General features: G+C 47.7%; 3 protein-coding genes and 1 long non-coding RNA gene across 5 annotated transcripts; 2 read left to right on the top strand and 2 right to left on the bottom strand.

Moving 5' to 3' along the window:
• On the top strand, nucleotides 1-10,191 carry LOC308484196 (NTPase KAP family P-loop domain-containing protein 1-like). The gene is made up of 2 exons (XM_081018929.1): nucleotides 1-31; nucleotides 8,252-10,191. Exon 2 carries the CDS (start codon nucleotides 8,257-8,259, stop codon nucleotides 9,922-9,924), a length of 1,668 nt encoding a protein of 555 aa, XP_080875055.1. The 5' UTR covers nucleotides 1-31; nucleotides 8,252-8,256; the 3' UTR covers nucleotides 9,925-10,191.
• Nucleotides 10,192-10,797: 606 nt separating this feature from the next.
• Nucleotides 10,798-21,516, bottom strand: LOC308484132 (NTPase KAP family P-loop domain-containing protein 1-like). The gene is made up of 5 exons (XM_081018738.1): nucleotides 21,439-21,516; nucleotides 18,850-18,923; nucleotides 17,221-17,352; nucleotides 11,835-13,630; nucleotides 10,798-11,261 (listed from the first exon to the last, which is right to left on the bottom strand). The coding sequence occupies exons 2-5, from the start codon at nucleotides 18,866-18,868 to the stop codon at nucleotides 10,938-10,940; spliced, it is 2,271 nt and encodes a 756-aa protein (XP_080874864.1). The 5' UTR covers nucleotides 18,869-18,923; nucleotides 21,439-21,516; the 3' UTR covers nucleotides 10,798-10,937.
• LOC308484580 lies at nucleotides 14,266-15,230 on the top strand. Of its 2 annotated transcripts, none has more exons than XR_013990007.1 (2): nucleotides 14,266-14,775; nucleotides 14,824-15,230. It is a non-coding gene; the product is annotated as an uncharacterized lncRNA (long non-coding RNA). The 2 variants fall into 2 exon arrangements; XR_013990008.1 differs by having other exon boundaries at nucleotides 14,839-15,230.
• A 1,959-nt stretch (nucleotides 21,517-23,475) lies between the features above and the next one.
• SDHAF1 (succinate dehydrogenase complex assembly factor 1) lies at nucleotides 23,476-26,397 on the bottom strand. Its single transcript, XM_081019535.1, has 2 exons — nucleotides 26,240-26,397; nucleotides 23,476-24,358 (listed from the first exon to the last, which is right to left on the bottom strand). The coding sequence occupies exon 2, from the start codon at nucleotides 24,310-24,312 to the stop codon at nucleotides 24,046-24,048; it is 267 nt and encodes an 88-aa protein (XP_080875661.1). The 5' UTR covers nucleotides 24,313-24,358; nucleotides 26,240-26,397; the 3' UTR covers nucleotides 23,476-24,045.
• Between the last annotated feature and the right edge of the window lie 338 nt (nucleotides 26,398-26,735).

Below are 26,735 nucleotides of genomic sequence, written 5' to 3' on the forward strand. Positions count from 1 at the left end.
GGCAAGAAAAGGCTATTGTGTGAAATTGAAGGTAAGGACCACCATCCCTCAAACATGAGTCATCACAGATGAAAGAGAGAGTTCAGAGCGTATTTAATTATACAACAGCGAGAGAGTCGTTCACTGTCTACCAGCTCCACCTGTCTCACCAGAGTGGTGCATGCTCTAGTTATCTCCGGCTTGGATTACTGCATGCGCTCTGTGTGGGGCTACCTTTGAAGGTAACCCAGAAACTACAATTAATCCAGAATGTGGCAGCTAGACTGGTGACTGGGAGCAGCTGCCGAGACCACATAACACCAGTCTTGAAAGACCTACACTGGCTCCCAGTACGTTTCCAAGCACAATTCAGAGTGTTGGTGCTGACCTTGAAAGCCCTAAATGGCCTTGGTCCAGTATACCTGAAGGAGTGTCTCCACCTCCATCTTTCTGCCTGGACACTGAGGTCCAGCTCTGAGGGCCTTCTGGCAGTTCCCTTGCTGCGAGAAGCGAAGTTACAGGGACCCAGACAGAGGGCCTTGTTGGTAGTGACACCCATCCTGTGGAACGCCCTCCCAACAGATGCCAAAGAAATAAACAACTATCTGACGTTTAGAAGACATCTGAAGGCAGCCCTGTTTAGGGAAGTTTGTTTTGTTTTTTTTCCATCAGTTTCCTTTTTTTTGTTGTTTATTTATTTATTTATTTTATAACACCATACAAACAAAAAAGACAAACACAACACATTCACACCAAAAAAAACTAAATAAAGAATATATATATATATATATATATATATATATATATATATAAAATATATATATATATACTCCTGACATAAGACAACAACAAATTAACTACATTAACTACATAACACACAACACTGACTGACTTCCCTTCATCTCGGTTTCGGAATGTGTTATAAAATTTTTCTATCTGCAGTTTCTTTTCCTCAAAAAAAATTTCTTTACATCACAAGTGTTATATCACACCTACTGTGTTTTTTAGTTTTTTTTTACCTCTGTTTCCATGTATGCCATGAATTTATTCCAATCTTTATTAAACTTTGTGTCTTTTTGATTTCTTATTTTCTGTGTCATTTTTGCCAATTCTAGATAGTCGAGTAGTTTCGATTGCCATTCATTTATGGTTGGGATTCTTGGTGTCTTCCAATTCTGCGCTATTAGAGTTCTGGCGGCCACTGTCGCGTACTGAAAGAGTGTTTGATCTTCCTTTTTGATTTCCTCTCCAATTATCCCCAGCAAAAAGGCTTCGGGTCTTTTTATAAAGGTATATTTAAAGATTTTTTTTAGTTCATTGTAAATAGATTCCCAAAATTTTCTAATAGGCTCGCACAACCACCACATATGATAAAAATCACCCTCCTTAATCTTGCACTTCCAGCATAATTTATCACCAGTTTTATATATTTTTTCCAGTTTTACGGGCGTTACGTACCACCTGTACATCATTTTGTACATATTTTCCCTGAGTGTTGTACATGCCGAGAATCTCATACCTTTATTCCATAGTGCCTGCCATTTATCAAACTCTATGTTATACCCAAAGTCCATTGCCCATCTCACCATTACCTCCTTTACTTCTTCATCTTTGGTGTCCCATTCGAGCAACAGGCTATACATTTTCGATAGGAGTTTTGCTTTACTTTCTAATATTTCAATCTGGAATCTAGATTTTTTTCTCACTTATCCTATTTTTTTTATCCTTGGTCCAGATAGAGTTGATTTGGATTGGATCCAACCTGTCGATTTGTTCTTTATTTCTTCATATGGCCTAATCCTCCAACCGGTCTCTGTTTTTATTAATAAATCTTCATAGGTCCATCTTTCTCCTTCGATATTTGTTTTTTTTATTGTCAGGATATCAATTGGCGAAAGCCACCAAGGGGTATTCTGTTCCAATAATTTTTTATTTCTTTCCCACACCTCCAGTAATGGCCCTCTGAAGATATGGTTAGAAAATCCTTTATGGATCTTTCCCTTATTACGCCATAGGTAAGCGTGCCAACCGAATCTTAAATCAAATCCTTCTAAATCTAGCAGATCTTTATTTTTTATAATAATCCAATCCTTGACCCAACAGAGGCATGAGGCTTCATAATACAACTTTAAATTTGGGACTGCGAATCCTCCTCTATCTCTTTGGTCTGTGAGTAATTTGAATCTAATTCTCGGCCTTTTTCCTTGCCAGATGAATTTAGAAAGTATTTTCTGCCAGTCCTTGAATATTGATGTTCCCCTGATTATTGGTATATTCTGAAATAAGAATAGCAGTTTCGGTAATAGACTCATTTTTATTGCTGCCATTCTCCCCGACCAGGATAGCTTTATTCTATTCCAGGTATCTAAGTCCTTCCTTATTTCTTTCCATGCGGTTGTATAATTATCTTCCATCAAATTAATGTTCTTTGTCGTTAACCAGATTCCAAGGTATTTTACTTTTTTGGTTACTTTAATTCCAGTCTGAGATTCAAAGTGGTTTTTTACCTTCTCTTCTACATTTTTAATCAACATTTTAGTTTTTGTTCTGTCTAATTTAAAACTGGATAGTTTTCCGAATTCTTCTAACAGATCTAACACCTTACTGACACTCTCTTCTGGATCCTCCAAAGACAACATAAGGTCGTCAGCATAAGCTTTCAATTTGTATTCTTTCACTCCTATTTTTATTCCGCGTATCTCTGAAGTTTTTCTTATCTTATTTGTAATTATCTCTAACATCATAATAAACAGAAGAGGTGACAGAGGGCACCCCTGCCTAGTACCCTTCGAGATTTCAAAGGGTTCTGTTAAGTTATTATTAATAATTAATTTAGCACTTTGTTGTGAGTAAATTGCTTTTATTCCCTCCAGGAATGTGCCCTCTATCCCTGTCATTTCCAAACATTTTATAAGAAAACGCCAGGATACGTTATCGAATGCCTTTTCGGCATCAATAAACAGTAAAGCTGCAGGGATTTCGTTTTTGCATTCTAAGTACTCAATGATATTTATTGTATGTCTTATGTTGTCTTTTATTTGCCTATTGGGTAAAAAACCAGCCTGGTCGGTATGGATAAGATTAACTAGGCATTTTTTAAGTCGAGTCGCCATTATATCTGCATAGATCTTATAATCATTATTCAATAGTGAAATCGGTCTGTAATTCTTAATATTTAGCCTATCCAAGTCAGGTTTCGGTATCAGCGTAATGTATGCCTCTTTCCATGACGCTGGTGTTCTTCCTTCTCTTAAAATCTCATTCATTACTTCACATAGCACTGGTGTAATAAGTTCTTCTAGGACTTTATAATACTTGGCTGACAATCCATCTGGGCCTGGGGCTTTCCCCAGTTTCATCCTCTTTATCGCCTCTTGAATTTCCTCTGTTTTTATGGGTTTATTTAATAAATTTCTTTCCTCTTCCGATATACTGTTGATTCTATTTTCTTCTAGATATTTTCCCATTTCTATTTCATCTTCTTCTTCTCTTTTATATAGGTTTTCATAGAATTTAAGGAAGCTCTTTTTTATTTCATTAGGGTCTTCCAAGATTTGTTCTTCTACTTTTATTTTATTAATAAGATTTTGTTTTCTTCTTTTTCTCAACTGCCACGCCAGGAACTTTCCAGTTTTATTTGCAGATTCAAAAATTTTTTGTTTCATTAACTTAATTCCCCATTCTACCTCTTGATTTATTAATGTTGAATATTGTGCTTGTATCATCTTATACAGTTGCTTGTTCCCTTCATCGCTCGGCTTGTCTATCAAATTCTTTTCACATTCTCTCAATTGAGTGATTAGCTCTTCCTTTTTTTGTTCTCTTGCCTTTCTTCTTTGACTATTTTGTTGTATCAAAAAACCTCTTGACACTGCCTTGCTGGCATCCCAAACTATATCCATGTTAGTCTCCTTATTAATATTTAAATCAAAATAGTCTTTTAAAGTAATTTTAGCCTTATCAATCACTTCTTCTTTTTCAAATAAATAATCATTCATTCTCCATCTGTAGATACCCTGGGTCTTCCAGTTTAAGTGTAATATTATTGGGTTGTGATCAGATAGTGTTCTGGGTAGTATCTCACATTTCGACACTCTTATTGTTAATTCTCTTGATATCCATATCTGATCCAACCTACTCCAGCTCTGATGCGGCTCTGAGAAATGTGTGAATTGTTTGGTCATGGGGTTTTTGAATCTCCATACATCTATTAAATCTAAGTTTTCCTCAAGGTCAATAAACGATCTCGGAAGTTTCCCTTGATTTAAGTTCTTCCTTTTCGAGCTTCTATCTAATTCCGGTTTTGGCACTCCATTTAAATCTCCAAGTAGGATCAATTTGTGATTCTCTAGATCTAATAAAACTTGTTCCAATTTTTTGAAAAACTCCATTTTGTTTATATTTGGCGCATAGACCGTTACCACATTAAGTTTTTCTCCCTGGTAGTTGATTTGTACTCCTAGGATTCTTCCTTCCTCATCCTTACATACTAGTTTAGGTTCCAATTTCTCTTTCACATAAGTTACCACCCCTCTTTTCTTCTTTGAGTCTGAATTGATAAATTCTATTCCCAACTTTTTATTTATTAAAATATGTTTGTGTTTTTTGGCAACATGTGTTTCCTGGCAACAAATCACATCAATATTTTTTTTCTTTATGATTTTCTCAAATTTATTTCTCTTGGACTTTTCATTAAAACCATTCACATTCCACGACAGAAATTTAAGGGTCATTTCGACTAATTGCACTTTATCCTAATTTCCGATTTAAATTCTGGTGCCTCTGTTTCCAATAGTTTCCACCTCTTCCTCCTCCTCTTCCTCTCCCGATCCCGCGTCCTCCGCTTCTTCCTCTGCTTCTACCTCACCCCCCTCCGCTCCCTCGGCCTCCTTCTCTCCCCTCCCTCTCCCCTCTCCTACGTTTTTTTCTTCTCCTCCAGATCTTTCTTTTTCTTTACCCAGGTCTTTTTCGTATCTTCTCAAAAACTTTCCCGCTTCTTGTGTATCTATCAGTTTAAACTTTTTATTCTTGTAGAAAAAGGAAATCCCTTCTGGGAATTCCCATTTATACTGTATTGTATTTCTCTTTAGGACATTTGTTAATTGTCTATATCCTTCCCTTTTGCGCAGAATCCTAATTGGAATTTCTTTAAAGACAATAATTGGACAGCCTCCAATCATTAACTTTCTTCTGTAGCTTGTTCTTAGTATAGTGTTCCTCATTTCCAATGAGTTAAATATTACTAAACAGTCACCAGGGATTTTTTTTTATTTAATTCGTTGTGATTTCCCTCTTATTCTAAACGCACTTTCTATCATGTACGCAACTTGTTCTTCTTTTATTTCCAACCACTTTGCAAGTTCTTTAACCATTTTCCCTCTTATATCCTCGTTTACCTCTTCCACAACTCCTTGGAATTTTAAATTGAGTTGTTTCTGACGCATTTCTGTCATGGCTAAATTGTCCCATAATTGATCTTGCATTTTATTTAAATCTTTTACTTCTTCCTTTAATTTTTCTGTTTCTTTCTTTTGGTCTCTCAGATCTTTTTGGGTTCTTTTATTGATTTCCTCAATTATTTTTGACTTGGTTGTCAGATCTTGTACCTTTCTGGAGAGTTCTCCTACCGCACTTTCTATTTTCTTATCTATCTGTTCCTGTATTTCTCCTAATTTACTTTCCATGTGTAATTCATTTTGCTTAAATTCCTCTTTAATCTTTAACCATAAAATGTCTAAATCTCTAATTTCCTCCTGTCGGGATGCCTTTCTCTCTCCTGGTGTCCCTCCTGCTTTTTTCCCGCTCTTCCCCAACATTTTATGGTTTAATTCTCAGTAGTTAACTTTACTTATTACTCTCTCCCCCTAGGGGGCGCACAATCTTTCTTCTACCCTCTCTGCAATTTCAACCCCTTTATTTATATGTTCTTATATCTTATATCATATTCTTACAACACTTTGCATCCCCCCCCCCCAAAAAAAGAGAGATTTTTCAGTGACTTGTTCAGAATTATCCAATCTCACTGGCTCTCCCAATAGTCTTTTGTTATCATAAATTTAGGTTATGTTAATATGTTAGTATAATTGTTTCAACATAGAAGGAAGAGAAGAACAAAGTAAAAGGTACAAGTCAAAGACAATATTTCCTTTTTACCGTCCAGAAAATAGCTCAGTCTCTATTTTTCAGCCACTTGTCGGCCTAATCCATTTCACGGGAAATATATCAAACTTTCACCGTTTTCTGTTACCTTTGGTTCTAATTTTTACTAGTTTCCTTTGCAATCCTAAGAAAGATGTGGATATTTCAAAAAGTTCTCAGTGTTTTATTTCAAATAGTTCAAGAAGTTCTCAGTGTTTATTTCAAATAGTAAATCATTTGGTTATTCATCTCGAAGTGTAGAAAGACGTCTTGGATTAAATACTGGTCCTGCTCAAATTGGAGGGGTCAGGTTAGATTTTCCTCAAAATTGAGGGTAGGGGGGATAGGCTGTTAGTTGTGTTATTATAGTGGAAAGTGGTAGAAAAAGAGGGGAGGGAAGGGAAGTTTTTAATGACTGATGTTTTAATGTATTTTTAACCTTCTGTTGGAAGCCACCCACAGTGGCTGGGGAAACACAGCCAGATGGGCGGGGAATAAATAAATTATTATTATTATTATTATTATTATTATCATCATCATCATCATCATCATTATTTGGGCTGTCCCAGTGCCCAAGACAGCTTTCCCCAACCTAGTGCCCTCCATATGTTTTTGGACTAAAACTCCCATCAGCCCCAGGCAGTCCAAAACACACAGAGGGCACCAGATTGGCAAAGGCTGCTGTAGATTTCCAAGCAAGACCTGCTGACTGCCAGAGGCCCTGCTGCCCTCTGAGATGCAGGGACTCTGTGATGCCAGTGGAGCATCCATTTCCCCATGCAGTCTGGGCAGGACTGGGGAGCAGCACTAGAATGGGTCCTCATTGCCATGCGACCTGGCCAACCGTTATGGGAGATTACGGTAGCAGTGTGTTGTGCATGGGGTGTTAGGGGAGGGGTAGCACCTCTGGTGGGGGATACTGTACATCGTACTCCTTCTGGAGTAGTTTGTCCACTTGGTCCCCACCCTGCACTCCGCTCTCACCTGGGGCTCCGAGAAGCTGTCAGCGGGTGACATTGGCCACAGCCAGGCGAGAGCAGCTGATGGGTCTCAAACCCTCAATGAGTTAGGGGTTTCCCCTGAATGAGTGGGTCCAGTGGTCAAGAAGGGGGTTTCTGCATGTGCTGTAGAGGGAAGTGAGGGGCAGGTTGACAGGTAGCCCATCTAGGAGAAGGAAAACTCTGATCCTAAACCAGAGTTTGGCAGCCTAAGGCCCATGGGCTGGTTCTGGCCCAGGAGCTTCCTGGAACCGGCCCACGGTCGTTCTGTGGATCGGCATGGGGATTCCATGCTTTCCCCCCACGGCACCATTTTTCCTCTCGCCGCGGGCACCGACTTCCGGGGTCTTGTTGTCTGGGCAGCCCAGGACCTCCAGACACACTGCCTGGGTTTGTGCCCTGGGAGGTCATTTCAGTGCTGCTTCACCCCCGGAGGCGCACTCCAATGTCTCTTGAGACAGGAGGGTGCCCACTGGGATATCCAAGACATCTTTCCTGAATTGTCTAGTCCTCTGTACTTGCAGGGATGCAAGGAAAGGCATGCAGACTGTGTCAGGAGGGCTGCAGCTCAGGGTCAGACCAGGAGGCCCCTGAGGTCAATCCCCAGAAGCTCTAGGTAGGGCTGGGAGAGAAAAGATTCGTTGAGGAGGATCTGTTCAGGCGGACCTCGTATCCCGAGAGCGTGGTCTGCAGCAGCATGCTGATGAATTGGGAACTAGTGTGAGCACAAGGCATAAGAACCTAGTTACAGGTAGGTAGCTGTGTTGGTCTGCCGTAGTCGAAAGAAAATTTGAAAATTTAATTTAAAAAAAAAAAAAAATCCTTCCTGTAGCACCTTAGAGACCAGCTAAGTTTGTTATTGGTATGAGCTTTCGTGTGCATGCACACTTCTTCAGATACCATAGCATGCACATGAAAGCTCATACCAATAACAAACTTAGGTGGTCTCTAAGGTGCTACTGGAAGGAATTTTTTTTAAAAAATTAAATTATTTCATAAGAACCTAAGCAGAGTCTGCTGGATCAGAGCAACGCCCATCTAGTCCAGCGAGTTCCATAGTTTAACTATGTGCCGCGTGAAGGAGGACTTTCGTTTATTCTGTCTGGAATCTTCCAATGTGATGCTCTCCGTTGCAGATCACATGCGCTGGCGAAGCAAACAAAACGGAAGTGAAGCTGCAAGGACCACGTACTCCCTGCCTTTGTTCCTCTGGCACATCATCTTCGCGCACCCCCTTCTGCGCTCAGCAAAGCCTGAAGGCATCCACTATATTTTCATCAACTTCAACGCCTGGGAATACGCAGGATGCGATCATACCTGGGCCGGCATCGTCACAACACTGCTGGATGAAATCGAAGGCAATTACAGGATCCTGTTCAGCACTTTTCGGTCCTTTGGTGTGAAATTCAAGGAAGAGCCAGTTATGCGGAAAAAGAAATGGGCTTTGAAAGGATGGAGCAAGCTCTTTTGGTTTGGCCTCTTGTGCCTGTTCCTTGGATTGTTTCTGAGCACGATGCTGACGAGGCTGAAATTGGGCGGCGGTTTATGGAAAAGCGTGGCACACACAACAACAGCAGTGCTGGGCGCATCCACTCTGCCTTTTATGAGCTGCACGAGAAACATTTTCTTCACTCTGAAAAAGAAACTCCAGGCGAAAATGAACGCCAAGGACCAGCTGGGCTTCATGTACTTTGTGAAGGAAGAGGTGAAAACAATCACTCATTTCCTACAATTCATGGCATTTGAGGAGGACCGAGAGATCCGGGTGGTTCTGAAGATCATCAATTTAGACCTCTGCACTCCGGACAAAGTGGTGGCCGTCCTAGACGCCATCAAAATCCTCCTTTCAGAAGAAGACGCTCCTTATATCACCATCTTGGTCGCTGACCCAGGAATCCTGGTGGACAGCATTCAGTCGTCGAAGACCACCTGCAGCAATGGCTACTTGTACTTAAATCGAATCATCTCTCTCCCCTTCTCCCTGCCCCGGATGAGCTGCAAGGGCAAGAGGCGGATGCTCGCAGGGATTCTGAACGGTAAAAGGAAACGGGGGCAGGATTGTGCTACTAATCCGGAAACATGGGCTCACAAGCAAAACAGCAAAGGGGTCAAAGAAGCCACGGGCTCGTTGGCCACAGAGGAAGTCCAGCACATCTTCCAAGACCTGAGCCATGAGAATTTTGAAGACTACGTCCCAGGAAATTTTGTCCAAATGAACCGGGTCGTCAACACAGTGCTGACCATTAGGTCCATGCTTGACCTAGGATATAAGCCCCAATCCGGACTGAATGTCAGTAGGGAAGATGACAGGTTGGCGACCAAAGAGGTGGTCGATTGGGTTATCCTTGCCCATTTTTGGCCTTGCCGCCTGAGCTGGATTTTGCAGTGTGCAGAAGACGAGCAGCAGGAGGAAAAGCTCATTGAAAGCCGGGCCAGGGGCTCGCAGCTGAAGCAAGGCCATGGCAGAGGTGGAGGAGGAGATCTGCAGGACGAAGCATCCAAAAGAGACAGCAAGGCCTTGTTGCCGTTTTATGAGGACAATGCTTTGGAGCTGGACAAGATTAAGAACGATGTCAGAAAACTTTTGGAGCTCGATGCGGACCCTGATCTTTTCCGAACCTTCTTGCAGAAGAGCCATTTTACGGTGGGGCAGGCCAGGTATTTTTCCAACTTCCTCATCAATTTAGACTTCTCTCTGAAAAGGCAGTTTGAGTTGCAGCGGGGCCTGAATCACATAGTCCGGAGGAAAAACAGGGAGGGCGAGTCACCGTCTGCGGAGAAAACTGCTGGGTTGAAAGGTGAAGGATAACTCCAGAGCTGCTCATTGTGGCAGAAAGATAATAATAATTTTAAAAAGGATCCTGGACACCCTTCACGAGCCTAGTGCCCCTCAGATGTTTCAGACTACAACGCTGAGATGAATTCAACCCTATTTCACTGCAGATATTGGGTGTGTGTGTGTGTGTGGTTTTTTAAAAAAGCCTGCATGGGACAGGAAGAGAGGAATGAAGTGTGCTGTATATGATATGCATTTGTGACAGATACCAATCTCACCCCCAAATTAAATTATGTCTTCTGAAAACATTAGATTATTTTGTCTGTCCTTTACTCTGGTCATTTCATGGGTTTGGACCATTTTCGCCACTGCCACCACCTCATTCTACAGCTCTCAGAATCTCAGCTCTTGAGCCTCTTTTTCAGGGTTACACAAAAACCACAGACTGACTTTGGCGTCTCTCCCATACACCTAGGTTCACAGATTTGTCACCTTGTCCTTTTTAAAAAAGCCATCCAAGTTTGTGGCCATCACTCCCGCTTGTGGGATCAAATGCCATAGTTTATTTATGTATTTTAGGTAGTGCTTTTTTCTGGGGGGACACAGGGGTACGCACTCCCCTAAACATTTTGTGGATCTAAGTTTGGCCTAATTGAGGGAAAGTATTTCAATATGAGTAGGAAAACAAGAGTACCCCATAACATTTTTTAAGGAAAAAAAGCACTGATTTAATGTATATACTGCCTAATTTTAACCCCCCCCCCCAAAAAAAAACAACACCACCACCCTCAAAGCAATTCACTTTGTGAATTACATTCTTTTACTTATCCTGAATCTTCCAACTGATTAAATAGATTGTGTCTTATGCAGATTATGGGTAAATAAATCACACCAGTGACCTGAGGATTTCAGGCAGTGTTGCTGAACTTTTATTTCTGGAGTTAGGGACCACAGCGCTTCCTTTCTATAAGAAATAAATAAATGTTGAAGTGGCTGTATCAAGTCCATCTCTTGCTCCAGATTCCCGTAGCAATTTCCAGCACGCCTCAGGTGCACAGAACCTGGTTGAGCTGGTTATTTTCCCTGGAAAAGTTCAGGGACCAGGTGCTTCCTCTCGGGGTGTTCTCTTGCACACCTAAGTAGGTCTTCTTTCCAAACATCACCATGGGAGATGATGTCGAAGGGGCCTGAGAGGGCCCTGACCCAAGGAAATACGCACTGAAGGTCACCCACTCCCCGAGACCCATGCCAAGGACATCTCTGATTTCGTTCCTGTCGCTGTAGGCCAGGGCGCGTCCGTTCAGATGGTGCTGCCTCAACCTCTCCTTGTACCGCTGGGAATTTTCCTCTTTCAAGCCAAGTTGGTCCATCTGGAAAAGAACAAAAAGCAGAGGTGGAAACTCACAATCACGTCCCTCAACACAGTCCCACATATAGGCAAGGCAAGGCAAAGTTTTTCTGTTTAGGGGCCATATTCCCTGTTGAGCAACCTTCCAAAGGTCACATGACCATGGTGGGTGGGGCCAGAGGCAATAAGTGGGCAGGGCAACCAATGTAAATTTTATGCAAATAGGCTAGTGTCTCCTTCCAGACAGGCAAGAGGCATAATTAGAGTTGAAGGCCAAATCCCAGCCAGGGAAAAACAGCTGAGGTACAAAACAAAGGATACTTCTCTAGAGTGTATTCCTAGTCAGGTTGGGATAGATCTGCGGGACATTATTGCAGTCAAACCAGCAATCCATGTTTTGCCAGACAGGCACAGGAAAGGAATGAGACTCTCAGAGCTTTCCTGTGAAATTTGCTAGAGAGAACTCTGTGGCATCGCTTCCTTAGTTTGCCTTGGCAGGAAGCCCTAACACTATATACTTCCTTCCTGCTTGGGCAGCCTCCTCTTTCCTCAAACTGCTTCCAAGCTGACCCTGGACACGGCAGTGCTCTCCTACCTCCTTGCAGACCTCGTCCACCGACAGCCCCAGCAGAACGCATCTGGAGAGCCCGTGGCCCTTCTTGGTGCTTCGCTTGAGGCTGCGGCTGCCCCGGAGCAGCTCCATGTGCCTCTTCAAGGAGGAGTCCAGGTTGACCGTGTAAGGCAGGAAGAAGCTGGCGTCCTTCACCTGGAACCTGTGGCACAGGAAGCTGTGGAAGAGCTCGGGGTCCCCGTCCAGTTCCAAGAGCTTCTCCAGCTGGCCCTTGAGCATGTCAAGCTCGTCCATGTACTTCTCGTACACCTCCCACAGGAAGTGGTGGGGAGCCAGCTGGCAGCCTTGGCCCAGGCCCAGCCGCCCCACCTGCTCATCGTCCTCAATGCACTGCAAGATCCAGCTCAGCCGGCAAGGCCACTGGCTGGCCAGGAGCACCCAGGAGGCCACTTTGCGCGGGCACAGTTTCTCCCGGGGGACCTCCGTCGCCATGAGACGCACAGTGACGGAGATGGTGTTGATGATCCGTCTCATCTGCACCATGTTGTCCGTCATGTACTCCTTCATGCTGTCGTCCAGCAGGAACTCAAAGGCCTCCTGGATCAGGTCCTTGGCTTTGAAGCCTTTCTTGCACCTTTTTTGGGGACGCGCTTCCAGTCTGGGACTCACGACAACCAGAGGCACCCTTCTGCCATCTGCGTGTCGCTCGGGGGCCTTCCGGCCGGCGGAATCATAACACAAGGGAGACCCAGCATTCAGCCTCCTCTGGTTTTCCTGCGGAAAGTCCACCTCTCCCTCCTCTTCCTCCAAGCTTTTCTCCTGCTCCTCCCTGCAGTCGACGGCAGACTTCACCAGCTGCATCTTGGTGTGGGTGTCCATCTTGGGGACCGAGAACGGGAGGGTGATGATGCGGTTCAAGAACTCGTAGCCGTTGTTGGCCATGCCTTTCATGTACAAGGAGTTCTCCACGTAGTCCACGATCACGCTGGGGTCGGCCACCAGGATGGAGACGAAGGGCGCCTCGTAGTCCGAGAGGAGGATGTTCATGGCGTCGAGGACGCCCACCACTTTGTCGGGGCTGCAGTTGTCCAAGCTGGTGATCTCCAGCACCACCCTGAGCTTCCTCCGCTGGAAGATCTCCATGAACTTCAGGAACTTGGCAATGATCTTCACCTCCCTCTTGACGTTGCTCATGAAGCCCAGCTGGGCACTGAGGTCCATTCGGTTCATCTGCCTCTCCAGCTGGGCCTTCTGGGTGATGATGACGTTCCGTACCACCAGGACAGCCATCCGGACAGACGCCGCGGCCGTGATCCCAACCGCCGTGGCCCCAAGGCCCTCGACAACAGCAATGGCGTCCCCGGAAGCGTTGCCAGTGGGGATGCCGAAAACAAAGATGAGGGCCGCGACCCCGGCAGCCACGACCACCACCAAGAGGATGGCAGCCCACAGCGGCAGGCAGAGGTACTTTTTGCTGATCCACTCCTGGCGCAGAGGGGCCTCGACAAGGCCGCACTTCCTGCCCACAGCTCTGTAGACGCTCACGGGGACAAGGCCAAAGTGGCTCTCGATGCCGTCGCACAGGGCAGTGATCAGACCTGCCCAGAGCTGGTCACTCCCGGCGTATTCCCAGGCGCTGAAATGAATGAAGATGTGCTGGACGTTTTTCCTCTGCCGGTGTTGCAGCGTCAGGACGGGATGGTAGAAGATCATGAGGAAGACGACGGAGACCAGATCCCACCCAGAAGTCCCTCGCTGTTTCAGTCCCGTCCGCTGGAATTCCTGCTGGTCTTTTTTCTGTGACTGAAGACGCATGTATTCTAGAAGGAAAGGAAGAGAGCCAGACCAGAGACTGAGCCTACTGTACCCCAGCCGACCAGGGTCTGTCCTGGTTTCTGTTGATCATACAATACTTTGATTAACTACCCAAACTTTAAGATCCCCTCTGGAGTCCTCACTCCGTGTGCAACCTCCAAGTGAATTGAGGTACATGGCAACAAAGGAGAGGGCCTTCTTGGTGGTGGCACCTCGAATTTGGAATAGCCTTCTCAGAGAGACTCGCCTGACGCCTGCTCTATGATAAAACCCCATTTTCATTTAAAAGGTTTTAAACTGGGATTAGCCCATTTTTTGGAGGGTAAGGCAGGGAATTGCAGGCGGGGAAAGTGCTAGAGCACTCGTGCCCTTGGACTATCTCTTGAGGCATCTGGTTGGCCACTGTGAGAACAAGATGCTGGACTTTAGTCTAACGCAGCTGCAGGGCGACTCGTATGTTCCCATTCTGCAAGGCCTCTTACCCGTCATGCTTTAATAAACCGTACACTCTCACCCTCTGGTGTGATTTCAAGCTCATCTGTAAATTGTTTCGTTGCTTTATTTTCTGAGAGTTACATGCTATTTATTTAAAACATTATTCTCTACAGTGGTACCTCGGGTTAAGAACTTAATTCGTTCTGGAGGCCCGTTCTTAACCTGAAACTGTTCTTAACCTGAGGTACCACTTTAGCTAATGGGGCTTCCCACTGCTGCCGCACCGCCAGAGCACGATTTCTGTTCTCATCCTGAAGCAAAGTTCTTAACCCGAGGTACTATTTCTGGGTTAGCGGAGTCTGTAACCTGAAGCATATGTAACCTGAAGCGTATGTGTCAGGGGCTCAGGAACGGAGGCACGGGGGAGAGAGGAAATGGAGAGCGAAGGGGAAGAATCTGAGGGCAGCGTAGGGGAGTATGACAGTGACCCGAGAGATTCCATGAGCTTCTCCAGCGAATCAGAAGATTCCCAGAAGGAGGCGCCGATGGTCAGGGCAAGGGGGGTCCCAGGGGGGACACACCAGAAACAAGGGGCCAGCGGGGACTCCCAAAGCAGCAGCGGGAGATCAGGACCAGCTTCCCCACCAGAGCGTAGTGGGGGGGAAGAGTCCCATGTGTCAGGGCCAGCGTCTCCTCCAGCAGGGAGAGAAGATGAGTCGGGACTGACCACGCCTCTGTCGGAGAGTGGGGGAACGGAGGGGAGGTCAGGTCCAGCTAGCCTCCCCGAAGGGGGAAGCAGTGACAGGAGCAGCGTAACGGTCAGGAGGAAGGTTGCCGGCTGGGCGCGCGCGCCAAGTTTGAATGTACAGGCGCGCGGGACAGCAGAAAACCCGGATGGGGAACCAGGTCGTAAAGCCCGCCGGAGGCAGGGGGAAGACTCAGGGGACTCAGCGTCAGAAGAGTCTAGGAAGGGCGAGACCCCAGCTGACAGGCGGACCCAGAGGAAGAAAGAGCAAAGGAAGAGGTGGAGCAAGGCTAGAGTCTTAAACTGGTGTCTGGGGGGAGGAGATTCAGACGGAGCTTCGGCGGTCTAGAGCTTCAGACGTAGAGCTGCACGCTGAGGCTGTGAAAGCGAAACTGAACTTCAATAAAGACTTTTGTATATAACAACGAACTGGCGTTGGTCCTTTGTGAGCTGGGACCTCGGGCAGCTCTGACAGTATGTAACCTGAAGCGTATGTAACCTGAAGCGTATGTAACATGAGGTACCACTGTAAATGGTTTCCATCTCTCTAAGCAGTGTGTTTTGCCTCCGGTAGGGGAAAGTGAGAACAGTGAGAAAGCTACTTGGTGCATCAAATAAATGAAATCCAAGCATTGCACCAGGAAAACTCAAATTCTATGTCAAGAAAAACAAATGCTGCAAATCAGCACGTGCCACTTACTTTGCAGGGGCATCTCTGGAAATGGAGATAAACACGTTTTTCTCTCCTGACACATAGCCCTTGATAGTCCTGCCCTCCACAGTATTTAACTCATCCCCCACCTTCATAAAGCCACTCCTTCTCTTCTTAGCCATCGCCTCATCCAGTATGAATGAGTTCCAGAGGCTACACTTGCATTCTGTGAACAAGCACCAAAGACGGATTTAGGGCAGTGTGAACAGAGCGGTTGCACCAAGCATACAGCCGTGGGGGCTGCCTTCTCAAAGCCCGGCGAGCAGGTCCCTAGCTTTGGGAGGGGGGGAGGCGTGAGGGTTCTGACCGGGTCCTAGAACCCTCTTCCTCCTTCCCTAAGCCAGGCAAGCACTGTGGGATGTGACACATAAGCAGCAGTCAAGTACAACATTCCTTGTTTTCCTAGAGTGGACATATGGGGGAATGTTTGGTCCAGCCAGTCAAAAACTTCCTGTTTCCTCCTGGTTGGGACATACTTCCTTTGCATGTGACTAGAGGTGGGCGTGACCTTACCTGTCCAGGTAACAAAAAGGACAAGGCATGCTGCCACACTCCCTCTCTTTGACTTCCTCCGTCGTTGGAGCAGCATTTTAGCAAGAAGCTTTCAGCCAACAGAGGACACTGGGATTATCCCCATATTGGACAGATCCACATGTACAGTGGTACCTTGGGTTACAGACACTTCAGGTTACAGACTCCGCTAACCCAGAAATATTACCTGGGGTTAAGAACTTTGCTTCGGTATGAGAACAGAAATTGTGCTCCAGCGGCACAGCAGCAGCAGGAGGCCCCATTAGCTAAAGTGGTGCTTCAGGTTAAGAACGGACCTCTGGAACGAATTAAGTTCTTAACCCGAGGCACCACTGTATATACTTTGTAACTAAGTCTGCCTCAGGGATTCTACTGTGAACTAATGATGCTGTGAGTAAACTTCTTTTACTGACTTTAAATAAGATTGTCGTGTGTTTATTATTTTAAGAGGTATATAATGGAACTTAAAGGTAAAGGTAAAGGACACCTGACAGTTAAGTCCAGTCGCGAACGACTCTGGGGTTGTGGTGCTCATCTCGCTTGACTGGTCGAGGGAGCCGACATCTGTCCGCAGACGGTTTTTCTGGGTCATGCAGCCAGCAGGACTAACCTACTTCTGGCGAACCAGAGCAGCATACGGAAACGCCATTTACCTTCCCGCCGGAGCGGTGCCTATTTATCTACTTGCACTTTGATGTGCTTTCGAACTGCTAGGTTGGCAGGAACCATAGCTGTCAACTTCCCCCCTTTTTAAAGGAAAATTCCCTTATTCTGAATAGGATTCCTAGCAAGAAAAGAAAAAGTTGACAGCTATGGCAGGAGCTGGTAAGGGAACTTACCAGGAACCTAATAGTGAGAGGCTTACACAAGCCTGCAACCAGCTACCTGCTGTGCGTTTAAAAGGGGAATGTGAAACTGCTAAGTAAAGGAACTTGCTAGCGCAAGTTAGGAAGGGTATAACAATATATCCTCTTCTGGCTCCCTGAACATTCCCACAAGCACTTACTGGGCTTTGGGAAGGAGATAGGAAGGCTCTAGGACCCTGCCAGAGCCTCACACCACCTTCCTAAAGCCGGCACCATGAGAGCTATGCCTCCACAGGTTGGATTATTACCAAGGTCCGCCCTTTGTGAGCCCTTCCTTCCATGGGTCTTCACCTTACGAGCGCTCACCTCGGATCCTGTCCAGGAGGAAGGCTTTGCAGTGCCCCCACGGCGCATAAAACCCAACCGTCACTGGGGAGGACACGCAGTAGAGGGCCTTGGCCAAGGAGAAGCAGTAGGCGTCGTCTTTGTTCTGGAACTCTGCAAGAGGAAGAGCAGAGGAGCAGCCAAAAGGCAAATCCTACATCAGGTGTCTCTGGCCGCTGCGAGAATCAGCGGCGGCTGATCCTTAAGGATGAACGGGGACCCTGGCCCACCCACCTCAGGGTGCCTTCAGCCAGCCCCAGCTGCCTGCTTTCAATTTGCAACTAACGCAGTCGGTGGCCCTGGCTGTCAGCCTCCTTCCTCCTCCTTAGACCAGGTGGAACTCAACAGAGGAGGATGCGGACAAAACTAGTATTCCTGGGCTCCACCTGTCCTTGGCTCTGGCTCCACCTGCTCTTTGGGCTCCCTGCTTTCTGACCTTCCAGTCCCAATGGGCTCATGGGGGGGGGGTTGAAGTCCAAAAGCATCAGGGGAACCGCAGGTCCCCTTTTCCTTGCTGCACTCCCTTGGGGGAAACTTGTTGGCATCCATCTGTCTCAAGAGACAATGGAGTGCTCTTCCGGGGGTGAAGTCAAACAGCTGTGTTAGCATCCTCCCCGGGGTGCAAACTTGGGCCCTGTGTAGGGAGGACCTGGGCTGTCCAGACGACAAGGCCCATCCCCCTTGGCCAAAGGAAAGCAGAGTAAGACATTTAGCTTGGCGGCAGGAGTTGCTGGAAGGAGGTGTAAAGGTAAAGGGACCCGTGACCATTAGGTCCAGTCGTGGCCGACTCTGGGGTTGCGGCACTCACCTCGCTTTATTGGCAGAGGGAGCCGGCGTACAGCTTCCCGGTCATGTGGCCAGCAGGACTAAGCCGCTTCTGGCGAACCAGAGCAGCGCACGGAAACGTTGTTTACCTTCCCGCCTGAGTGGTACCTATTGATCTACTTGCACTTTGAGGTGCTTTCGAACTGCTAGGTTGGCAGGAGCAGGGACCGAGCAACGGGAGCTCACCCCATCACGGGGATTCGAACCGCTGACCTTCCGATCAGCAAGCCCAAGAGACTCAGTGGTTTAGACCACAGCGCCACCTGCATCCCGGAAGGAGGTGTACAAGGCGCCATCCAACCGCCTTAGGGACTCCAGATTTGTGAAAGGTTCTCTCCTGAGCCTTTTCGTCTCCTGAAGCTGTTCCGCAAGTCAGCAGAGGTTTCCTTCTCTTAGATGGGCTCCCTTCCCAGGGGGCCGAACCCCCTCTGCCCCCCACATCCCTCTGCAGCAAGTGCAGAAACCGAGGGGGAAACTCATGTACCCTTTAAGGAAGTGGGGAGATGTGGCCGACACAAAAAAGGGCACACTAGCCAATATGACTAGTATTGAATTCCACCTAGCTGAGAGGCAAGGCCTGTGAGGACCAAGTTATCCTATCTCCCTCCCTCTCCTTTCTTTGCAACTGATGTTATGTGGGAATATTCAATATTCCTGAAGACATCTACACAGCAGCAGACCTCCTTCTTCACGGAATGGTTTACGGTTACTAACTTGGGCTGAGATAATAACCTCTGAATCCTTCGGGTAAGTACACCCATCCTAAAACCAAATTACTCCACTTACCTCTGGTTAGGGAGAGCATCGCTTTTGTCAGCCACGGGGTATTAAAAGGGTTGAAGATCCACAGCTGCTGGTAGCTAAGAAGAGGGAGAAAATGTGGAGGCTTTTCAAACTATCCCTGGGACTGGGAATAAATATCTGCAAAAGCTTGCCTCTGGAAGGTTGGCAGCCCATCACGTGCAAATAGATGGAAGAAAGGTGTCGAGGACTGTTCCCCATCAAAAAATGAGGATTAAGACTTCATCCTCTGTACAGAAGAAATCCTCAGTGCATAGCATTGGAGAGCTGGTTTTTCTTCTTCTTCTCCGGGACTGCCTCTCCTGGTCTGCCCTGCAGAGGACCTTAAGGTCCCTGAATAACCATAGTTTAGAGGCCCTAAGGAAGTCAGACTATCCTCCACCAGGGCCAGGGCCTTCTCAGTGATGGCTCCGACCTGGTGGAATGCTCTGTCCCATGACACCAGGGCCCTGCAGGATTTAACCTCCTTCTGTCGGGCCTGTAAGACAGAGCTATTCCGCCTGGCCTTTAATTTGAATTCAGCCTGATCTTTTATTCCCCTTCCTTCCCTCCCACTCCCCTTTTATGAAGATTACCCGCTCTGAGACCCCACAGCTAATTCTCCCCTGGCCTCCTCGCTGGCCCATATAGGACCAATTCAGCCAGCTAGCCCTGGGGATTATCTAATGCTTATTTCCTCTAAATTGATTTTTGAATTTTATTGTTATTCATGTTTTTATACTGTATTTTATGCTGCTTTTATAATTACGTGTTTTAAATCTGTTGTTAGCCGCCCTAAGCCTGCTTTTTGAACCGGGAAGGGCAGGGTATAAATATATTATTATTATTATTATTATTATTATTATTATTATTAAGTTGATCCTTTGGTCCCTATTCCTGCACAACTGCTTCTCATAAGAAATGGACACTCCAACCCAATCTTTGCCTTCCAGGTGTTTTGGACTTCGGCTCCCATCAGCGAGTGCAGTCATGTGATGCTGGTGTTGATGGGAGCACAGCCAGGGTGACTGGGGCAGATGTGCGTTCAGAATATCTGCAAGGCGCCAGGTTAGGAAAGGCCAGCCAACAACCCTCTCCAGCTTCCTCTGCTCTGGAATTCTCAGCTGACAACGGACAAGTCAAATCTGTAACCTGCAGCAGCCTGGAAGTGATAGCACTGCTTTCTGGGTGGCACTGCTTCAAGCTACAGAAGCTGCTTGGCACCCAGTCTGGTAATAAAACGATTCCAAATATGTAGAAAGATCTACATTGGCTCCCAGTACATTTCTGAGCACACCTTGCTGACCTTGAAAGCCCTAAACGGCCTCGGTCCTGTATACCTGAAGGAGCGTCTGCCCGGCTCTGAGGTCCAGCTCCGAGGGCCTTCTGGCGGTTCCCTCCCTGTGAGAAGTGAGGTTACAGGGAACCAGGCAGAGGGCCTTCTCGGTGGTGGCGCCCGCCCTGTGGAACCAGATGTCAAAGAAAAGAACAAAAGGCTTTTAGAAGACATCTGAAGGCAGCCCTGTTTAAGGAAGCTTTTAATGTTTAACAGACTATTGTATTTTAATACTTTGTTGGAAGCCACCCAGAGTGCCTGGGGAAACCCAGCCAGATGGGCGGGGTATGAATATATTATTATTATTATTATTATTATTATTATTATTATTATTATTTAACCAGTGTTCCGGAGAAGAAGGGGGAGGAAGCCTTTCCCTTAGCAAGTTGCTCGGGGTCTTGTTTTTCTCCCCTGAGCCAGCACGCAAACACACAGAGCTTCACGAGCTCAGCTTACAGGTGGCTGTTTCTGACACAAGGGACACAACATGAGCATGCAAGCTTTTCCACCTGGCTGCAGCAGACGGGGGGGGGGCGAGATAACGAGGTCTCCTCCATCAGCTGCCTCATTTGCCTTCTCCCCTCCCAGAACCTCCTTCCATCCATGTCTGCTCCACTTGGCCATTTTAACAATTAGGTAATATTACGTCAGAATCTAGGATTCCACTCGCTTTCCTCCACCCCAGCCTTCCTTTTCCCCATCCGTAACTTATCTATTAGCCTCAGGGGCGCCAGCTTGTGTGTTCTGGGCCCCCCTATATTTTGGGGGCAGGGGCTACCCCCCAAAAAGTTCCAAAAGTGTGGAGGGGAAGCCCTTATTTTAAACTGTAAACACCCGTTAGTGAGTTGGCAGAAGAGGGACACATCAAAAGGTCGCAGGTAGGTAGTTGGCAAGCAAACACTACCTCTCCCTCTCTTTTCCTGAAGCAGTTTGTTGTGTCATCGCACAGCCTACGCCGCGCAGGTGGCCCATTAACAAAGCCTGTTCCCCAACATTAACAGCATAAATGGCTCGAAGGTGACCGTGGGCAGAAAATATTCTAAACTAAGAATCACTTCCGAGATTGCGTGAGCCATGCTGGTGAGCAGTAAATCTTAAGCGAATGCAAGGTTTATAGGCGCAGCCAGCCGCCACTCTGCCCAAAGGGGTGTATTTGCAGAAGGATGATTCAGAGAGCCAAAGTTCAAGAACAGGATCCCTTCTCCCTCGCCAGCAAAGCAGCAGCACCCAGAGAAGGCAAGGGCAGGTGGTCTACTTACGTGCAGGAAGCGCGCAGAAACTTCAGCACCCCGTTCCGGTTGCGGCAGGCCTCCTCTGCCAGCGCGAACTTTGCCTTCCTCCTTTTCAGAAAGGCTTATCAATTCCCATTACGCCTTTATAGACTTAAGGTGGTGAATTTCTCAGGCGAGGTGAGCTGAGCTCGCGCCGTCCGTAACTTTGGATGGGTGAGGGGTGGGTTATACCTGAAGGAGCGTCTCCACCCTGGGATCCAGCTCAGAGGATTTTCTGGCAGTTCCCTCCCTGCGTGAAGCCAAGTTGCAGGGGACCAGGCAGAGGGCCTTCTCAGTGGTGGCACCTGCCCTGTGGAACGCCCTCCCAGCAGATGTCAAGGAAATAAACAACTATCCGACTTTTAGATGACATCTGAAGGCAGTCTTGTTTAGGGAAGTTTTTAATATTTGATGTTTTATAGCTTTATTATTATTAATAATACTCTGTTGGGAGCTGCTCAGAGTGGGTGGGGAAACCCAGCCAGATGGGTGGGGTAGAAATAATAAATTATTATTACACAAAGACTTGGGGGAAGTGGAAAGCTGGTGAGTGAGGCTGCAGAAGTCGGGGATCATGAATGTGACAGTGTCCAGACTAGGACTTGGGAGACCAAGGTTCCGATCCCCACTTGGCCTTAAAGCTCATTGGGGGACCTTGGGCCCATCACCGCCACTTAGCCTGCCAGCCTGGCCCCTTGACAGAGGGATATAAAACAAAGACATTGCTTTGGCAGTGCAGCAGTGAAGTCATCTCCCCTGGGCGCAGGCCTGTGCAGTGTGCATGGAGGTCCTGGGCTGCCGAGAAACGAGCCTGCCACCTTCTGCAGCCAAGGAGGGCGTTCTGCCGCTAAGCATCTTCCCCAATGAATTGCCTTAAATTATCTTAGGACCCGAACCCATTTTTTGTGGTTTCCCCACCCCTCCTGACCCCAGGACCCCCACGTTGTTCAGGAGAGCCCAGCAGCCTCCAGAGAGGCTCCCTCAGAATGTGATGCACGGCTGCACGGCAGTTGCGAGGGGAGAGAAGGAACTGCAAATGTCATTTCCACGAACTGCCCTTTCATCTATTTATCTTAGGACCCAAGCCTAAGTCTCTTTAAGGTGCTGTGGACCTCCTTGTGAAATCTACCACCCATGTTCCCAACATTAAATACAAATATGCACACAAAGGAAAAGCAGTTTTACTTCAGCTGCTGTGTGATCAACAGTAGTGTTTAGAAACACACATTTTTAACACACTACCATTTCCCTTTCTTTCCTTTTGCGGGGCCAGGAGGGAGGGAAGAGCTTTTCCCAACTTTCCACTATCTGACGGTAGCACTCGAGGAACGATGAAGTGTTAAATGGTATCCCAATAACGACAATCCATTTTCAGTATCTAAACATCGGGCTGTTCAAACATCCAGGAGTGATGCGCAGTCAGGAATAAGGAATAAGATAATTCCCTTTGTCTCATTTTGTCTATTCAGTTAACACCATAAATATTAAGTGGAGAAGCAGTAGCTTAAAGGCTTCAAGCTGCCAAACCGACTCTCCCTTAAAATACAGATTATTTGCCTAAGCAGGACCTCCGGTCTCTGTTACAGACAAGAGGCCCTCTGCGGTCACATTCTACAAAAACCACTAAGGCTATACAGTCAAACCTCTTCTTATGTCCACCTCCACTTGCGTCCATTTCGCCCAATGTCCACGGCAAACCCGGAAGTAACCGACGGGTTTGCCGCCGTTCGCACCTGCGCAGAAACAGGCAATCGCCGCCCGTACCTGCGCACAATGGCGCCTCTCCCAGTGACCCGTTTTGACCTCTGGGTGGACCTCTGAAACGGATTATGGTCACGGGTAGAGGTTCCACTGTAGTTAAACATTTGCACAGGAATAGGCAGCATCAGTTCCTTCTCCTGCCTTCAGTGCTTGATATGGATCCTTGTAGCTATGACCCGGTGGAAGCGTTCTGGGTGACTGACAGAAAGGCTGTTAAAACAGGGCTCATCCTAAACAGTAATAAAAAAGCAGCCCACAAAGAGCTATTTGGCAATTTAGTTTATTCAAATGCCCGCCAAGACAGAACAACCAAGGTTACAAGGAAAAACTGAGTCTACACAGGGCACCTAAACTGGTTCAACCGCCATGTGAGCATGTTGACAATCTCCAATAAAAAATTCCCAACTTCCACACAGCACGCCAACCCCCAGAGTCTCTTGGGGTGAGCTGCGTCAATCAGACCTGCTTAGGGCATTCTTACATCTGTAGGGAGCAAGTGTTTTTAGTTCAACTATAAAAAGGAGGAGAAAAATGCGATGGGAACAGAATGATCATGTATTTCTCAACTGCGCCCCTGTTTGGCAACTGTGGGCAGCTCTGTTCAGTCATTTCTGAGAGGGCCCCCAGATCTGTATTCCGGGTTTGCTAAGCTCCCGTCCACCGCGTAGCAACTCCCATCACCCTTGACTGCTGGCCATGCTCACTGAGCAACCTCTGCAAGGCCACAGATTCCCCACCTGCAATGCCAGCTGTGCTAAAAACCAGCAGCTAGGAGAAAGGACCATTCCATTAAAAACGGGCAGGAAGCCCTTTCCAAAAAGTAAAATTCCCGGCTCATCGTTCCTCCTGTTCCGTCCTGACGAAGGCACCCATCTGCTTGGTGTGGGCGCCTCTGAGTTGCTCCAGCTGCCTCTGCCCACGCCGGACGAGGTACTCTATAATCATGACATCCGTCCGGGGGATCTGGGCATTTTTCCTGAACTCGGCCCGTATCTGAGGAAGGAAGCCCGGCTTGTCCTTGCCGGCCCGCAGGAAGCTGCGGTAGAGGCCGAGAACTTGCTTCTGAAGCTTGCTGTGGCGGCCCATGGGGCGTTCGGACATCCCTTCCGGTCAGCCAGAGAGGATCACCCAAGGAGCAGAGCAGGAGCTGGGGAACCAAAAGGAGCAGTGTCAGAACAGAACCTGGTGGGGAAGTTTAAGGGGGTGCCCAAGCAAGGCTGGAGGAGGGCCCTGGAAGAAGCGGGAGAGAAAATCAGCCCTGGGTCCGAGTTCCAAGACCTGAATCAGGGGTGCCAAATTGAATAAAATATGGCGGGGTGCCAAAAATTGCGTCTGCGCAGATGCCAAAAATGTGCAGACGCAATCCAGCCCACAGAGCCATCTCCGCGGGAGTGAACTGGCCCAGGCGAGGTAAACCTTGCTGACTCCTGCTCTACAGCGTGCGCAGAAACCGCCTTCTTGACCCTTGGTCTCGTCTGCCCAATCGACCAGAGCTTGTCTTTGCATGCAGGGCAAGTCCCTAACTCACGGAGCGTTTGAGCCCCATCGGCTGCCCTCACCTGGTTTAGCCAGCCAGGCGAAGCTGTTTCCTGGGCTTGTGGCCGCTGTCGCCTGCCGACAGCTTCTTGGAGCGGCAGGCGAGAGCTGAGTGCCGGGTGGGGACCAAAGGTGGACAAACCACCCCAGATTAAGCGCTGCAGCCTCAGCAAAATGGGAAGAACAGCGAGCTAAAATCAGAAGCAGTGCGTCTAATTATTAATGGTCAGCAATGTTTTGAGCAGGGGGGTGGGAGTTATCTTTGGGAGGGGAGGCTGGCAGGAGCACATGGGCCACCAGAGGATGCCCACCCCCAACCCAGTGCCAGAATAAGCTAAACAAACTCTAGCTTAGGGCGTCACTCTCTTGGGGGCCCCAAAAAAATGTAAAGGAAAAAAAACCTGGAAGTACATTTAGAAAATATAAGATAAACAACAAATGAAATAAAACCTACCTACAGCAACTGTGTTTTGTGTTGGGGGGGGGAGTAAAAATTTGTCCAGTAGCACCTGAGAGACCAACTAAGTAGTTCTGGGTACAGTGGTACCTCAGGTTACATACGCTTCAGGTTACAGACTCCGCTAACCCAGAAATAGTATCTTGGGTTAAGAACTTTGCTTCAGGATAAGAACAGAAATCGCGCAGCGGCTGCACGGCAGCAGCAGGAGGCCCCATTGGCTAAAGTGGTGCTTCAGGTTAAGAACAATTTCAGGTTAAGAACAGACCTCCGGAATGAATTAAGTATTTAACCCAAGGTACCACTGTCGGTATAGTTAAAGCCTTGGTTTTCCCAGTAGTGATGTATGGAAGTGAGAGCTGGACCATAAAGAAGGCTGATCGCCGAAGAATGGATGCTTTTGAATTCTGGTGCTGGAGGAGACTCTTGAGAGTCCCATGGACTGCAAGAAGATCAAACCTCTCCATTCTGAAGGAAATCAGCCCTGGGTGCTCACTGGAAGGACAGATCCTGAAGCTGAGGCTCCAAGACTTTGGCCACCTCATGAGAAGAGAAGACTCCCTGGAAAGAAATATGGAGGGCACAAGGAGAAGGGGACGACAGAGGACAAGATGGTGGGACAGTGTTCTCGAAGCGACCAGCATGAGTTTGACCAAACTGCGGGAGGCAGTGGAAGACAGGAGTGCCTGGCGTGCTCTGGTCCAGGGGGTCACGAAGAGGCGGACACGACAACGACTAAACAACAACAAATTAATATACTTCTTAATTGTATTTCAGTTCAACCATGACTTTGATAAAATACGTATTTTGTGATGTGCAAATAGCTTTGGATACCTATGAGGTCCATCAATGACCATCTAGCATATACATTCAGCACACAAAACAGTGACACTTTGTGGTTGGCAAAGGGCGGCTGGACACGGAAACCTCAACCCGGCCCTGCCCCCCCCCCCCCGCCACAGAAACAGCCCCCGATTCCGGCGGCCTTGAAGCGCCCGCCCGCCCGCCCTGCAAACGCAGCTGGAGAGGACCCACCGGTTCCCCGGCGCCCGATCCGCGATCCCGCAACACTCCCCGCCGGAGCTCCGCTCTCCCGGCTTCCCCGCCCCGGACTCCGGCCGAAGGAGGGGATCCCCCCTCTGCGCGTCACAAGCCGTAGAACGCTGAGACACGGCCGGCGCCTTCTACTCGCTTCCCATTGGCTCTCCGCTGGCAAGGGGGCGTTCCCAGGAAGCTCCCGGCCGCCGCTGGAAGCCACGTGGGCGGGAGGTGGTGCGTCATTGTCCTTAAGGAGACCCCGAGGAAGGGCGAGCGGGGAGGGATCCCCACCCCGAGAAGGGGGATCCACCTTGGAGACTGGATTTGGGGGATGGAAGCTCCTTTTCACTAGAGCTTTCCGTCTGAGCCGAGCCGGAAGGAACGCCCGGTCTTGCAAGAAAGTCATTTTATTTTGAAGAATAAATGAAAAGGGGGTGCACGTGCGCAGACTGCGGTTCCCGTGTCCGCTGCTCCCGCAACCTAGGCTTGTTTA

The sequence above is a fragment of the Podarcis pityusensis genome (assembly GCF_964106645.2).
Source record: "Podarcis pityusensis genome assembly, chromosome: 8".
NCBI classification, from domain to species: Eukaryota; Metazoa; Chordata; class Lepidosauria; order Squamata; family Lacertidae; genus Podarcis; species Podarcis pityusensis.